General features: G+C 36.4%; 1 protein-coding gene across 1 annotated transcript in view; it reads right to left on the minus strand.

Annotated features, from left to right (window-relative positions):
- Nucleotides 1-587: 587 nt before the first annotated feature.
- The window catches only part of GRB14 (growth factor receptor bound protein 14), a 67255-nt gene continuing 50754 nt past the window's right edge, over nucleotides 588-17088 (minus strand). Inside the window, exons 6-14 of the mRNA XM_075710858.1 lie at nucleotides 13542-13679; nucleotides 12384-12494; nucleotides 12098-12193; nucleotides 11428-11508; nucleotides 9046-9162; nucleotides 8888-8945; nucleotides 8708-8795; nucleotides 4849-4942; nucleotides 588-734 (exon numbers count right to left, since the gene is read on the minus strand). Of these exons, the coding sequence (XP_075566973.1) occupies nucleotides 588-734; nucleotides 4849-4942; nucleotides 8708-8795; nucleotides 8888-8945; nucleotides 9046-9162; nucleotides 11428-11508; nucleotides 12098-12193; nucleotides 12384-12494; nucleotides 13542-13679 (930 nt within the window). The remainder of the gene's footprint in view (nucleotides 735-4848; nucleotides 4943-8707; nucleotides 8796-8887; nucleotides 8946-9045; nucleotides 9163-11427; nucleotides 11509-12097; nucleotides 12194-12383; nucleotides 12495-13541; nucleotides 13680-17088) is intronic.

Consider the following 17088-nt stretch of genomic DNA (forward strand, 5'->3'; position numbering starts at 1 on the left):
ATTACAACAGTAATGGCACAACTCAATACAACTGGTCAGTTATAAGTAGTTTTAATGATTTTTCACTTTTTTAATATGATAATCCTCAAAGTAGCATTCAAAAATATAGTGCAAAATATTTATTCATTTTATTTACAAATAAAATGTGCAGTTCAGCTTCTTATCCTCACCACAGTAAATGTTATTCTTCTATGTGATGAATAGAAATTGAGAAACATTTGAAGAGACAAAAAGTTCATTTTAAACCTAAGAACAAAGATCTTTCCTTCAGTTATATTTTTGTACAAGTTACACAATATTAGTTTTTTAAAAATTGTTTTCAGTTGAAAAAAAAAACCCTACAAAGTCCAAGACAACACTAAAGAATTACATAGGAAAGAATGTTTTTTTAAAACCATAAAGTTAATTTGGCTGTGACAATCACAATGCAAAGTTCTTATCTATATAGAATATAAATTTTTTTGCAGCTAAAACATAGAATCTTTACAATGTAATGCTTTTTTCCTTTCTTACTCTACAAATTGCCTTTAGGGGAAAAAGTATTCTAGTATCTTCCTTTCCCTCTGATGAAACAACAGATGCTTTGGTTAAAGAGCAATTCGTGCACAATAGTGTTTTAACTTGCACGGCAGTACTCCTTTATTAAGTTGGTAGAATTCCACTAGCTGGATGAGATCAGTAAATCTGGTATGACCATCATCAAGGGTATAGAATAGCTTCCCATCATCTTCCAACTGTAAAAATGGAAAAACAAGATAGAATAAAATCCTCTTTTGCTATGGTAATTCTTCCCAATTGAAATACTTGTTTGAGAAGTCTTCTTGTAGACCAAGATATTCATAATCTTATGACTACTGAGAGAAGGAAAAATACAGCGATCATTCACAGCAAGATCAAAAATAAACAACAGAAGAATAATGCATTCTTTAACTTCCCCTTTAAGTTAGGTATGTGCCTAAAAGGAAAGAACAGGTAAATAAGTATAGGAATATTCTTTCTGCACTAACAACATTACTTTATGCCTTTGGTTTGGAATGATAGCTGGAGTTAATATGAACACTGGGTTTTTACAGAGTGACAAGAAACAACCAAGTTTCAACTTACTCATAGATTTCAACCTTTGCTCCATTCATATTCTGTGTAACTGCTACATTTTTTATCACTTATTTTGTACAGTGCAATGAGGTTACACACTAATGAATTAGTGTACTGGATGATACTTGCTATACAAGAAACTGCCCATTACAAAAGTAACATGCTTGATATAGTAGTATGTTCTTTGTTGCAGGAGAAAGAACTACTGCAGCTTCAAATGCATGCATTAGCATAGATACAGCAGAGGAAGAAGAAACTACAAAACATACCTCGAAAGATTACTTTTGACTTTTAGATGCTTAAAAATTTACAATCAGTATTTCCCTATTCTAGGTTCCTGAACATTAGCTCTAGCACAATTTGTGTTGCACTGGTAACTATATCCTTTCTCGATTTATTTCCTCTACTGCTGCTATGTCCAATATCAAGAAGCTTCAGTGCAGTAAGTGACTAATTAGTATTAATGTAAATAGAGGGTAAAAAACCCTATTTAAACTACTTATAAAAAGAAAAGGGAAAAAAGATACAAGATTGAGAGAGTCGTGAAAAGAAGCTCCTGAAGTAGCGCTAGCATACAGTAGCAGATTGTCTGCTAGGGAAAGATGCAACTATCCTACTTGAGCACAGGGGAAGGGAGAAGATACAACTAGCTCTCTTACCTGTAATTAAGATTTCTCATCTGACACAGCTGTTGAACTGCTTATGACTCCTGGTTATTCTACCCCTTTCTACCATGTCTGGAAGTAGTTTGTAATTTCTTTATTCTCAGACTTTGGTCAATCCAGTTCAAACACTGCTAGTTAAGGAATTACCAATGTGTGCATGTGTAAATTCCTGTGCTCCAGCCAAGAACCTGAAAATGGATTATCATCCATCGGACTTCCCTTATGGATGCTATTTTCCTGCCAACACACTGAAGACAAGGAAGAGCTGACAATTCATATGTCTGTTGACCGGGACTTCATTTTTAGCTTATTTTTTCCCCTCTAAATTAATCCCAAACCTTGAAGGGAATACGACAGATTGCTAATTCTAAAGCAATCAATATTTTGCAAAGTAAAAACTCACGTCAAAGTTATGTTGCCCAGGAACCTAACATCTTCTGCAAGCTAAGGCGGCTGTTATGAGAGAACACTGATTGGAAAAAGACAGTCCCAGAAACGTGTATCAATTGTTCTTCTTTCACATGGACTACAGAACAGTGAATTTCAGGATAGACTACACTGAAGTTAACTTGTATCAGCCCAGAGTAGTAAGGCTGAAAAATACACTTGAGCTATCAAGTTCTCCAATTTTCACAGTATGGGATCTCAAATGTATCCCAAAGGTTTTCTTTTCAACTTTTTACAGTCAATTCCCTACCACACACCTGCAATACCTGTTGCACATGTTACCAATGTTAACATGATGCACCTGTTAATGTGGGCAAAGCTTCAATTGGCAGGGTACATGCCATACCTAAGAGACATTTTTAAATGCAGTATAACCTGAAGCAACCTAAAATGTAAGAGAAAAAGAATTGAGACTGAATTATTTTGAACTTCTAAAAGGATCTTCTAAATGCCATTTATTTATTTATCTATTTAGTAGGAAAGTTTATCTTCTCTTCCCAATGACTGGAAAAAGGCAAGAGTTTAGAAGAACAGTAAGATTTGAAGTTCAAAAAGGTAACCTTGATCTCCAACTAATAAGCTACCAGCTTACTGCAGTAACACAAAATGCCTTGCTTCTTAGCAAAGGATAAACTACATTTAGAAGATCAGCAGTAAGTGGAAGCAAAACTTTTCCCCTTCAAAAAATACTTTTCTGAACTCCCTGAAGAGTATTGTTCCAGCAAAACCAGAGCATGTGGTAAGTGAGGGTATTGAGAATGGCATGAGGGGTACTGAATGCGACTGGAAATTAAATGACAGAAAGGAATTGAAATATGCCTATGTTTGGGGAACTAACAGTTTCCATATTCTCTCTCTGGATTAAGTTGTTCTCATTACAGATTAATTTCTTCTGGTAACTAGCATAGGATAAATTGCTTTACTCTAAAAACAATCACAAAAAATTTCCTTCAAGTAAGACAGGTTCTGCACTGAAGCGGTACAGGTCTTCTAGGCCATCAGCATGGAAAAATTGCCCCAAGTCTGTAACGATCTATGTCAAAATAAAGAATTCCTGGTTCCTCCAAAGATCCTACAACAGGAAAGCAAGGTTTTAGCATGTGTGTATATGATTAATTCCTCAAATGCACTGCTTACATGTGCAGAAGAACATCAGAACTGACTGGATAATTTTTTTGAAGGGAAGAGGAGAATCATTCAGCTCAGAGGAAACTGAAGATAACTGCAGCTTCCTGCTACATCTGCTGTTAGAGAAGAGAAGGTCTGTTTCCTGATGGGGAAGGAAAAAGTGGTCTCTTAAATCTGAGAGTTAAATGACATCCCAATGAAGTAGAATCATACAGTATTTGTATGGAGTTCAGAAGGTTTTCTAAACCACACGACAGTTATCCCAAAGTAAATACTAGAAGTGACCACAGTCAATAGAAACACAGAGATCTGACACTTGGGATTCTGATGACAGAGCATATGCTCATGCTTGCATAGGATCCAGGGCATAGCTATCACTTTTGGATGAAGGACTCCTCCATTGTTTGTACTTAACACAACAAAAATCCTGGGCAATTCTTCTAACAAACATTGATTCACTCCTTTCCTTCTCCCAAATAATGCTTCTGGTTTATTCTACAGGAACTTTTTTAGGGGAGGATATCAGCTACAAGCCCTAGGTAAGGCATACAGAAATTTGGAGAACGATCATAGGGGATCACCAGATCAGAAACAAAAAAAAAATGCCACTACACCCTCGTCTACTGAGAAACAGCAGAAATCTCCTAGAAACTTCAGTAGGAAGAAACATGGAGGCAAGGAACCTTATGGAAGAAAAGTTCTTGTGAAGACAGAAGAAAAAGCTATAGGTCTGCTCAGTTATGTCAAGCATCTATGGCTAAAACACATAATGCTAAAGTGTTTCTCATCTCGACAGGAGCAGCCTGTAATGAAAACAGTATAAACCACCTCTAGATGGAGTGGAAGGGATGGGGAAAGCTGGCTGTTCTGGCAGGAGCATTGGACGATATCTTCAATGTTGAACACTGATGGAAATATGATTTCAATTTAGGAAATTTCAGCTTACCTATAAGTAACAGGACTAAATAAGGATATTTATTTTTTGCTAAAATTGTCCCCCTGAAGAAGACCAGGACATGAATATACCACAATAACATGGATCAAGAAGAGAGGTCAGCAAAAAATGTTTGACTCCAAATATTGAGAGAAACTATCCTCAACAGATGAGTCAATGAGATATACACACACACACACATCGCAGGCAGTCCACCTAAACAGATGACTGAAAAGAAATTGTGCACATACTGAAAAATGAAAAGGCAAACTGACCTTTATTAATACATGCTTTTCATGCCATCAGGGCTACTTCTATTCCAGTTCAAATAGATTTGTCTATTTTTTGAAGACACTTTTTAAGATTTCATAATATTAGTCAAGCTTTGTAACAAATCAAACAGCAAAGCTCAAAAATGTTCAACTCTACTCAAGAATACTAATTATTTTTAGTAATACAGGTATTATGTTTACATCTTCCATATAACAGCAAAAGAAAACAAAATCCAGCAATATTCTAGCACAATTATTCAATTGTTTTGTTTTACAACTGTATATAAAAAGTGAAAAATTTACTTACTGGTACAATTTGAAAATGCTTTATTTTTAATCCATGACTCAATGACAATACAAATGTTTTGGGGTTACTTTGGCTATCACGTACCAGGAATACCCTAAAAGAAATTGAAAATTTTCACAGTAAGATCACCCTGGAAAGCCTTTTGTAAACATCCAGTTAAAACTGTTGTAAATTCATTACAGAAGTATTAGTGAAAAGCAAAAATAATATTAATTACATAAGTTATGCTTTTAATCAGTATTTCTTTGCAAATGTGTCACTGGAAATACTTTTTCTTAAATTCTTCTTCACCTTGTCTATTATGTGAAAAATACACATTTTCAGAGTGAATGACACTGTAGGCATTAGTTTTTACACTGCATAGAATTACAATGCACTTCTTTAGACAGAAAAGCACCCTCTAAGTTTGTGCTTTGATCAAAATTATTCTTTGGACTCTGACAGTTACCTAAATCACAAGTGTTATAGGGAAAATTTGAAAGGTTGTTCAACAGGAAGTTTACAGAAAAGGTAATGCAAGACATAGCAGAATGATCTTCACATCTGGCCAATATTCATAAATACATACTCACTTCTGCACATCAGCAAAATTCCCGCTGAGACAGAGCTACACTCTACTCACTTTGTGGTATCATTGTTCAAATCACAACACTCCCAATGGCCAACAGTGTCACTGCAACTAATTCACTGATAACTTATTCCAGCTAGGTTATGGGCAGACATAATTTTGCCATAATCCTGGTAGGATAATCTGGTACAGGCAAAGGATGACTACCAATAAGAGTCAGCTTTCATTGAATCACTGGGTTTGGGGTATCAGCAGAGAACAGTTTGGAGGACACAGGGAAGCACCCGATTCACAGCTTTGTAGTGGAGCAAGTCTGAACTGTTTGTACTGTGCAGGTCTGGAACAGATACAGCTAACCAATGTACCAAAGAGAAATGGAGGGACAGCCGTTGGCAAGCGTGCTCCTCTTTGAGGACACAAAAGAAATGGGCAAAATGGACTTGCAAGTATCAACCAAGTGAGCACTGGTGGCCACCTACTTTTGTCCAACCACATACCAGGAATTAGAGTACAACTATCATATGAAAAGAAAGGATTTCAGGAGAAGAAAGCAGACAAAGGCTTACAGTGGATTTTCACTGACTAACAACATGGATCCAGACTACTAATTTCATCCTCAAAGTTTCTAAGAGTTCTATTTTTACAAAGTAAGAAAATACCTGGAATTAAGAAATCTGGAGTCCATAATCATTAACATTTCTAACAAAATCCCCATCCAGCCTAATTTGAAGTTCTGACATTAATTCAGTTATTAAAGAGGGATAATTGCCAACTCAGCATATGGCTTCTAAGAGCACATGGCAAGTATAAGGACAAATAAGAGTTCTCATTAGACTCGGGCTCTCCTAACAAGCTCTCTCTCACCACCTAGTGGCCTTTCACCCTCTCCAGGACATGAATAAAATTTTTCAGAGCATAATTAGATAGATCCTTTGCATAAACTCAAGTCTTGTATATGTTTGTCATTAAGGACTGGCATTTTATTTTATTCAGAAAAATGACACTATAAGAACATGCCACTTCACAGATACCCAAAATGGGGTCTCCACACCCAAATACTGGGATCTACATTAAACAATACACAAAGTAATCACATTGGGTAGAAAAGAAAATGCAGGTTGATTAAGATTTATGATCCCATTCATCAAGTCTTTTAAAGTCTGTTTTCTTACTTTCTTCCTTGTTTTAACAGCAAAGATAAGCAACATTTGTCTTCCTTCACATAAAAAAATCTTTACTATTTTCTAACCTTATCACAACAGACCTACTTGAGTAGTCAAAGAACCTTTAAAAAGATCACTTTGTTACGAAGAAAAGGTTGTAGTTCACAAAATCTTAGAAATGCTTGTTGGAAGGGAGCTTTTTAGACATGCTGGATGACTCCAAATGACTGCTCCTTCATAAACTTATAAGGAATTCTCTGAATGGAAAATACATTTTGTCATGGGCCTTTTGGAAATGTTATTTGCCCATTCATCAATCAGACGCTGATCAGTTTGCAATCTGTCAACCATTTATCACTGAAAAGCCCTTTAGGGAGTAAAGTATGAAATCTACAATATTGCTACATAATCTTCTCTAAGAAAGTTGGTTTTACACCAGAACAGCGGATGCAAAATTTTTATTCCTTCATAGCACACCTTAAGACTGTTGCTGTCCCTAATTCTGTTGTTGGATTATTCAAATGCTGAGACTACTGTAGATCCTTTATATAATAGTCCCTTTATCTTTTATAAGCCATCATGAACAGCATATTTGTTGGTACATATGGTATTACAGAAGTCCTACCACCTCTGTCATATACGCGGGAGATCTCCCTGCTTGGGATCACCTTAAAAGGCTCAACATGGATTATTTTCTCTGCCCCACCCCCCTGCAACTAAAATCTTATTATTCCCATGAAAAACTCTGTATTTCTGGTGATAATACATTCTTTCAGTCCAGCACAGCATTTGCCACATGCTGTATTCATGACTTCATTGTAACTCCTGAAAATGTATCTGACAGCATATTGAGGGCTCATACTACCATGTTCTAATCAATTCTAGACAGTCCACACAGGAGTATCATCCTCACCAAAACCGCAATGCGTATCTATGAATTGATCCAAGAACATAACATAAACAACACTGTACTAAACTAATGTTAGCAAGGTATTCACTTTCTCATCTCGAACACCATTGCTATTTACTCGTGAAATCTACTGGGTTTCATTTACCAGTATGTGTGTGTACCCACTCAAATACACTGGATTCATCAGCCCTAGAATGACATACTGCTCAGAAACACATATTGGATTCACCCCCATGTCCCATCCCTCTCATGTAACAAATGCAAAACTGAATGCGGAGTACAGAAGCAGTTTCAGGATGATTAGCTGGGCTTAAAAACAGGACCCCTGAAATTAAAAAAAAGAAGAAAAAAAATACAAAAGGGAAAGTCCAGTTAGCCATCCTTGCTGAGTATGACTATTTTTGTGTCCCTTTCCTTTCCATCTCTTTTTTTTTTTCATAGAGCCCTTTCTGCAGATGCATAAAACAGCACTAAAACATACTTAATCTAAAACGGAAGGAATTTAACCAGTAATCTGATATTACAGGTACCCAACTGGAAACAGACTCAGAGAAACTTAAGTGTTACAGAACTACTCACTGAATGAAGGAGGCCCCAGTTTACACTTAATACAGAAGTAAGGATAAAAATACGGAAATGAAAAACAGGAGGATTTGAACATAAAATACCTACTTGCTTTGTCTTTTTTTCTAATTCATATTTAAATGAGAGAAAACCAAAAGTGAATAGTTTTATCCTAATGTTTGTTGTTTACAATTAGAGGATAATACAATTTTTAGTCATTTCATGAGTAAAAGCGTACTTTTTTTTCAACAGATGTCTCTGCACAGTTCATCTTAGAATAAGGTTAGTCAATGTTTTCAGGCTTTCTTTCATTCTTTCATCCCTAATAAGAGATACAAAAGACACTGGTGCCAAAGTTGACAGCTCCCAGAGAATACTGTGCAAATACAGAGCTCAAGTGCCTGGCTCTGAGCAGACATAAGTAATCTGTCAGTGACAGAATCGAAGTGTTAGATCACCACTTTATTGCTTCCAAACGATATAAAATAGGAACCAACTGATCCCCAGATAGCCCTATATAAAAGAATTTTTATTTCTATTAGCCAAGTGCAAAATCTTCCTTCCTCCATCTCCCCCCCCAATAAGTAGTACATGAAAAGAGCAGTTGTTGACTAGAAATGTGTCTCAGAAGAGTTATGTAAAGAATTAACTTACCCATCTACAAGTCCATGCTGCAAAATAAGTCTCTGAGCCTCTTCTCTAGAGATTTTATGATGAAACCATGACTGAGATCTGTGTATAGCTGTAGAAATAAAGATCTTTAAAAAAACATTTTGCCTTTATTGAAAGAAACAGCTATTGCATTTCTCTGGCATTGAATTAACTCACACATACCCATGTCAGACATGGCAATAGGACTACCATGTGAGTTGAGTCGTAGACACCCTCTCCTCTGTATGAGAGAGAAGTAAAAATATGTATTAAAAGCTTTGTTGTTTAAAAAAAAAAAAAAATCAGAAAATACTATTCTGATAAAGCAAAGGTGTTTATACCCGCCATGCTAATCCTTCTTCAACTGCAACTGAAAGGGCTTCTGTTGGATTTTCTATAATTCTGCTTCTGTGTCCTGAGAAATCCATTGCTACTAAAGAATTTTCTGAAATGCTTCTCTGCAACAAAGAAAAATAAATTTAGTTTGTTCATTTTTAAAAAGATCCATCATTTAAAAGTGAGCTTCTGAGAAAACATTATGTTTTGTAAGTGGTGTTTCAAGTATCTGCAGTGTTTCCCACCAGAGCCAAGCTCATTTTGCCCTAGGGAGCATTTGTGATTCCACTTTGCTGCTGCAAAGCTCAGTTTTGCAGTCTGGCAGGACAGATCACCTTTTTTCAATACTGCAACAGATGATAAATACATTGCTTTACCATAAACTCTATTTATATTTTTGACTATAACTAGCCCTTTGCATGTCAAAACAAGTCAGGAAACTGTTATTAAGTTGTCCAAGTAATAGAAAAAAGATAAAATACAAAATTCTTATACATAACCATCAAATTAACAAAGACTTGAAATATTTTGCTATAAATATGTCATAAATTTATACATTTTCTATATAAACTTTCACTCAAAGTTTACTGGATTAAGCATTGAAAACAGTCGTTTCTATGGAGTTCAACTTCTATTTTAATATGTCCCTTCTAACTCTTATCATAGACTCAACAACTGTAGGGTCTGTTATAAAAAAATGCTTGTGGTTTTTTTTTTTTCTCCCAGTGAAGATCAAGTTTGTAACAACAGAACAAGAAGCACTGAAGTTTGACTGAACAGTGTTAAAACTCACCAAAATACTTCTCAGAAACCAAGACTTACAAAATCGAGTTTAATACAGATTGCAATGGCTCAAATGTTGGCAGGCACTGGAATATCAAATAATTAAAAGAACACTCTAGCATTCTATAAGTTAAAGTAACATCTGGAACACAAGAGGCCCAGATTTTTGTAGTGTTAGCAAAGCTTCCCAGTCCAAAAACAAAGCATCTCTGTTTTGTTCCTGTTTGGTTACAAGCATGAATATAACTAGAAGTGGAAGACAGCAATTCTGTAGACTACAGTATCAAGAATTACAGTGAACTAAGGTCTGCATGAGTAACTGTAACCTGTAAAGAACTTTGCAAAAGTAAAAAAACAAGGGCAAAATAAGAGAAAATGTTTGCCTCTAGGAGAGTGGAGGGGAATCCTTGTAGCTGACATGGTCGTGAGTTATTGAGCAATGTGAAACATGGAAGTGGTTCCCCTACAAAGTATGTTGATTAGGTTCTGCACTTAATTCCCAAGTTTATCCAATTTGCTGTTTAATTCATGAATTATACAGAAGTAAAAAAATCAGTGCCACGCTTAATACTGCTTATAAATTCTGCCTGTGTTAGAAGCTACATGAGCTAAAATGCATGCAATAGTGCAAGAGTAGAGAGAATCAGTAATGGCTCCCAGATCCATTATAAAAGCAGCAGCTGGCTATTGTAACAGCTTCACACAACAGAAAGTAAAGACATGTCAGTGTATTAAGAACAATTTTGAAGCCATGCTTATTAGCAACATCACTGAAAACAATTTTTGTGACTACCTATAATAGCAAATGCATATTTTAGCCATTTTAACATCAAGGAACTATAGTAAAAGCTCAAAAAATCCACTGTAAAATCACTGTCATGAGTTCCGGCAACAAGTAATTTATACCCAATTTAGCCAACAACAACAAAAAGATATAAATCATCCATGAAAAAGTCTGAAATCAAATGACTCAAAGAACTGGGATAACATAAGGTATTAAAGAAAAGGACAAGCTGATCCAACCCCAACTATCTGACTGAGGAGATGGATACAGCTTTTAGTATAGGCTGCTGTTCCTCCAAAAGCCAGTACTGCCAAATTATGGTGCTCCTCTGAAGTCCAGTCAGTATTACAACAGCTGAAATTCATCTTAAGTACTTAATATTTTATATTTTTAAAAAATGGAAGTATTACTGTACACCAAAAAGGATTTGTTACAACTTTCTAATTCATCATTTACAGCATGTATAACCTTGAACACTTTTGCTTCTTTTTTAATGCATTTATAGTTCTGCTGCTCTGTTTTCAAAATCCTCTTTCCGTTCTTTTTGACAGTGATAATAAGCCAATGAACTCCCAAAATACTGGAGATTTGACAAAGGGAAAAAGCCTATTAAGTGGTCTGAACTACCCAATTTGTATTAAGTGAGTAAATGAATTAATTAGCTCTCTAGTCAACCCTGACAGCCCTAAAGTTTTCGGCAAGCATTTGTACATGCAAAGATTTGCAGGGTCAGGTCAGTAGTATAACAGACACAAGTTACTTAAAAATAGCACGATGGCAGAAACAATGTATTTATTCATGGAGCTACTGTGGGACATACCATAGGTGTTATATTCAAAGGGCTGCAGCCACTTCTACCTTGATACGGTTGCATGTAATTCTGATACAGCTGCATCCCATACTAAAACCAGAAAATAACACGGTTAGCATTTTAAATTACAAACCTAAGCCAAGTAATTTTTTTTTCCCAGATGTAAAAGATAACATGTGCTTTTCTTTACCATTAAAAAACCAGGGACAAATGCTGTTAGAATAATGAAAGGCACAACATCGTGGTTGTTGCTGCTGCCTTTACACTCTGCATTAAATACTACCCATTTAATACACCAACTGACCTATTCCTATTTTGTCACAAACGGACACATTTTAAAAACATGTTAAAGTTCCCTTCTTGTGTATTCTTGTAGCTTTGTTCAACATTACTCAACAATCTCACTGAATTCAACGTGGTTACGTATAAGCATATGCTTAATGTTAAGTTCAAGCATTTGCAGGACTGAGGCTTCAAGACATCATCCCATCCCCTACAACAATTCCAGTAATTTGGTCTCTCTCTGTCTGTTGGGATAAAGAAAAATAAGCTTTCAGAGTACAAAATTGATATTGCTATTGCATGGGAACCTAGAATTACGTTACTTCTCTACCACACAGTTATCAAAATTTCACACAGTAAACTAAAGCAAGAAGCTAACTCTACACAGAAAAATTACCTTAAGCAACCTAATTGCTGTCATCCAGCAGGTCCTACTTTGTTCATCATCTGCACAGAGCTGTTTCAGGTCTCTGGTTCCTCCTGATTTGTTAGGCTAGAAGGCCACAGCACATTTTTTTAGCATTAATGCATATCTTGAAGATAATACCTGTTGAAATAAAAGCCACTAATTCTCCTATTTTATAACAGACAGCTGAATATTGTTTTCAAAAACCTTAAAGAAACTTAAGCTTACCTAAACACTGTGGCTTGCTTTAATATGTATCAGAATAATAAGCTTGTACCTTAAAGCAGAATCCATAGTTTGTTGGTGCTCCAGAAATCTTTTTGCCTGTCAAAGACATGTACATATCACTATTGCTGAATTCACAGAAAAACTGCAGATGCCTTGGCTCCTAAAAAGAAGAGCAATGTAATACAATTAGACTGTTTTTAGCCAGCCTCTCCAGATAACAAAAAGTATAGTACTTATCCTGTTCCAAAATACAGTCTTACATACTGCCGTTTTAACTGTGACATCATGAAATCCAGAAAGAGACAACTCGACATTAGTTTTATAATGCAGAGAAAAAAACACCTCAAACTACTCAAATAGTTCAGTCTTCTAGAGAGGGAGAAAAACCAAAGTACAAGTGATATCATTTCTGGGAAAACATCCACTAAATTCACGCCACAATAATACTAGAGTGGGAGTCAAGTTTTGAGAGCAGTATGCATTTCAAACATCAAAATAAAATATACTTTCATAACCTGAAAAAGCAACCTACTGTAATTATTACTGCCCAGTACTATTTCTAACCATTATCTCCATCCTCTAAGGTTAATTAAGTCAAGGAAGCAAACAAGAGAAATTTGCTGAACGATACAAAACCAGCTCAATGAATACTCTGGCAGTTAACACAGAAAATTCAGAACAAGAAAAAACATTTGTTTAAGTGGTTTATGTAAGAGGTGTCTCAACTCCAGTGTATCCTGTTTAACGTAATCAGATTTAAAGTACTGCCATCAAAAAGTTGAACTAGTAAAATGAAAAACTGTCCAGTGACAAAATTTGAGAACTCTCAAAAGTCTTCCTGTAAAATCCTTTTATACATAGGTTTTTGTTTATTTTAGATAGTGAAGTATTACGTCAACCTTTCAGAGCATCTATTTATACTTCAGAATTTTAACTACTACTCTGTTAACTGATTGGAAATATATTAACCAGAATGAAGCAAAGTTATCAAGCAAAAAGAAACTACTGTTTCTAAGACAATACCTTCCCAATTTTGTATCTCAATATCTCTCTAGATTTTATCTATAATAAATAGTTTTTTTTTCCTTTTTAATCACTGTAAGTTGAAATTCAAATTTTGGTTATTATTACAACAAATGATAAATACATACACATTTGCTCTAACTTCATAGTTCTCTCTCTCTTTTTTTTTTTTTTCTTCCCTTACCTTAGATGTACCTTTAGTGGAAAAATAAAGGCCAGATCTTCTCAAAAGAAAGTACAATTTTTTCCATGATTTTTTTCCCTGCTCCTTTGCATGCAAATAACCATGAATCTCAGGATATGTGCTAGAGCTTAGGAACATCTGAAAGAAAATATCAGACATGCATTTTTCTTTTCATCTGAAACCAGCTTTCTGTTTCATTAACATACTCAGACAGGACTGAGGGGAATAAACCCCTAAATCCACTATCACACCACAGTAATTCAGTTATGACTGCATCTGATCCCATTAAGAGTACCTCTGATTTAGGGCGTGTAGAATGTTACACAACTCCAAGGTATGCTAAGCAAGTTACGTATTTATATTGAACACACGGTTTGAAAAGAGAGCATTAGTTATGCAATATGTTGACTTCAGTAGCAAAACCAGTGTAAGAAGTTCTGATCCCATGCCTCAGACCCTATTTATATAAAACTGCAAATCAATGCTACCAAAAGAAGAAAAAAAAATGCCATCCCTCCCCCGCTCCTGTCTTACAAACCAGGTAAGGGAACTGATCTGAGTTAAAATAAATTCAGCAAACTGTCCTGGTTTCGGCTGGGATAGAGTTAATTTTCTTCCTAGTAGCTGGCATAGTGCTGTGGTTTGGATTTAGTAGGAGAAGAATGTTGATAACACACTGATGTTTTTAGTTGTTGCTAAGTACTGCTTATGCTAGTCAAGGACTTTTCAGCTTCCCATGCTCTGCCAGGGGCACAAGAAACTGGGAGGGGGCACAGCCAGAATAGTTGATCCAAACTGACCAAAGGGCTATTCCATACCATATGACATCATGCTCAGTATATAAACTGGGGGGGGTTGGCCGGGGAGCAGCGATCGCTGCTCGGGAACTGGCTGGGTATCGGTCGGTGGCTGGTGAGCAATTGCATTGTGCATCACTTGCTTTGTATATTATTATTGTTATTGTTATTATTATCATTATTATTATTGTTATTATTATCATTAGTATTTTACTTTATTTCAATTATTAAACTGTTCTTATCTCAACCCAGGAGTGTTTCTCACTCTTACTCCTCCGATTCTCTCCCCCATCCCATTGGGGTAGGGGGAGTGAGCGAGCGGCTGCGTGGTGCTGAGCTGCTGGCTGGGGCTAAACCACAACACAAACCAACCACAAAATCTGAATCACAAAACCATGGTCCCACCATTTTCAAAAGGAGGGAACAAAGGTCTCAGGACCTGAAGTGGTGCATAAGTAGGAGCTTTAGGAGGCTTAGTTGAACCAAAAAGAGGAGAGGCTGGGCCAGTCACCAAGACAGCTCCTGTCTGTGTTCAAGGTCATGTGGTAGAGAGTATTGAAAAAAGATGCATCAGGAAGGAGAGAGAACTTAGAAGTCTGAGAGATCAGCCATTTTGCCTCCAGAACTGCAAGAAAAAGGTGCATGCCTTCACAAACCATAGAGAAGGCAGAATGATACAGACGGACAGAGAAGTTAACTAATGCACTGCCTCTACTCAAGGTATTCAACGGCTTCTCTTTAGCCATTTCAACCAGACACTGTCAGAGGGCAACACAGCTGTTATCTTGCTAAGACCAAGTACACAGTTTTACTCAGTCTGAAAAAGTACCCATTCAAAGCTGGCAACCATGTTAACTTTATTCTAATTCCATGTAATGCATTCATTTTTATTACTCTTCTTCCAATAAAACTACTCAGAACTATGACTCACATCTAAACAGACTGACTTGGAACTCCTCGATTTCCATATATGCAAAGGAATCTGTGTTGTTACTAAGCTCTTCAAGGAACCTTGCCCCAGGCTGGCCTGCAGAATCATAAATACTATCTAGGCTTATAGAGAGGGAGGGAACAAGGGATTTTCTGGTTGATATCTGCAGCTTTCATTGCTGCATTTTCCTCCTGTCCACTGCCACTTCCAGAAAATCTGATTTGAGGACATGAAGCAACAGATTACCAGGCAAGAAATAGACTGGCCAGTACCAGACTGCAGCAAAATGATGAAGTGAACATGATTTTGGAAGTCCACCAAGTTCTTTGGCCACTAAATAATGCAGTCCAACCAAGATACACAGGGTTTCTTTCACTTTTATTGTTTTCGTACCTTGCAGCCAGATGCATGAGCGTACCACCTGTAGACTACTGAGCTAATGAAATTCAGCTGGTGTGAATGCAGTAATACGGGCAGGCTTCCTTTGACAGGGGAGTGCCCTAGCCCACAACTAGGAATGCATTATGAACAGCTTCACTGCTATTTACCTGAATAGTTAAATTACAGTAAGACTAGGTACATCTATCTACATGTGCTGCTGGCACACAGCTGTGTGCAAATGCAGTTCAAGCTATTTCAGCCACATTGAAGCAGACGGGTAGGTCCTGGTAGTGTTCCAGCCTGTTAATCTTACCATTTGCCACGTATTAACAGGTTCACTGATGGTGAATATAAAGGCTGAATTGAAAAAGTATTTTAATTCCATAAACAAAGTCAAATGGAAGCTTTAGGAAAACCTAGAAGAGTCAAGGTATGTAAAAACAAAAGAGCATCTTTTTAGGCTTTAGTATCTCTACTGAAGATGAAAGGAGTGCCTGGCTCCCAGCCTGCACAAGTGTTTTCCCCAGGATTTCTGCCGTTAAGAGCTTCAAACCAGAAGTGCCGTCATGAAAAACGCTTTTCTTACTCAGCAGACCAAACTGGAGGAGCAATACAAAGCTCAGCTTCAGCAGTCACTGTTGTACCCATGCTATCAATTAAAATAAAGTAGCAATAATGCTAGAAAAAAGGCAATCCTAGATCCATCTTTTTTTTTTTTCTAAGACAGCTGAGGACTGTGTGAGAAAACATAACATGAACAAGATGCAGTCAAAACCATTAACTGTCACAAAGAATGAGCAGTAAAAATATTTCAGAGTGAGAACTGAATGTCTGTAATAAACACCTAAACCTAAAGATAGTAGAGAAGAGAACTTCCCTGGGGTTTTTTGTTGCGGGTTGGTTTTGGTTGTTTTTTTAATGGAGGTATGTGCAAGTTTATTATAGGGGGGAATGGATCCCTGTTTATACAGATAAGAAGTCATCAAAATAAGACAAAAATAAGAAAAATAAGAAAAGTCCTTAATATAGGAAGAAGTAGGGAGAGTTGAATGATGGTATGCCGCACACAGGGATTATTGGTCGCACAACATGCAGAAATAAGCCTGCACCCTCTCCCCCATGCAGTGAAATATATAACATGATATGTAGGGTGATGTCAAATGTCACCATGTCTTTCAGATGGTAATTTATTACAGCACCAAGGACTCAATTATGATTTGATTAGCTATAAAACCAACCAGTTTAAAACCAATCTGAACAAAAAGCAAAGCAAATAAATGTTTTTGTTGGAAAAAAAAAGAAAGCCCAAAATCAAATCAATCAACAAGTGAAAAAACAACAGAACAGGAAAAACATTGCACTGTCTTCAATGAATATAATAATAAAACCTGCAAAAATACTAGATGTCACTGAATGCAATAAAGATTGAGAGCTGCAC

This window comes from Pelecanus crispus, chromosome 5 (genome assembly GCF_030463565.1).
Source record: "Pelecanus crispus isolate bPelCri1 chromosome 5, bPelCri1.pri, whole genome shotgun sequence".
NCBI lineage: Eukaryota > Metazoa > Chordata > Aves > Pelecaniformes > Pelecanidae > Pelecanus > Pelecanus crispus.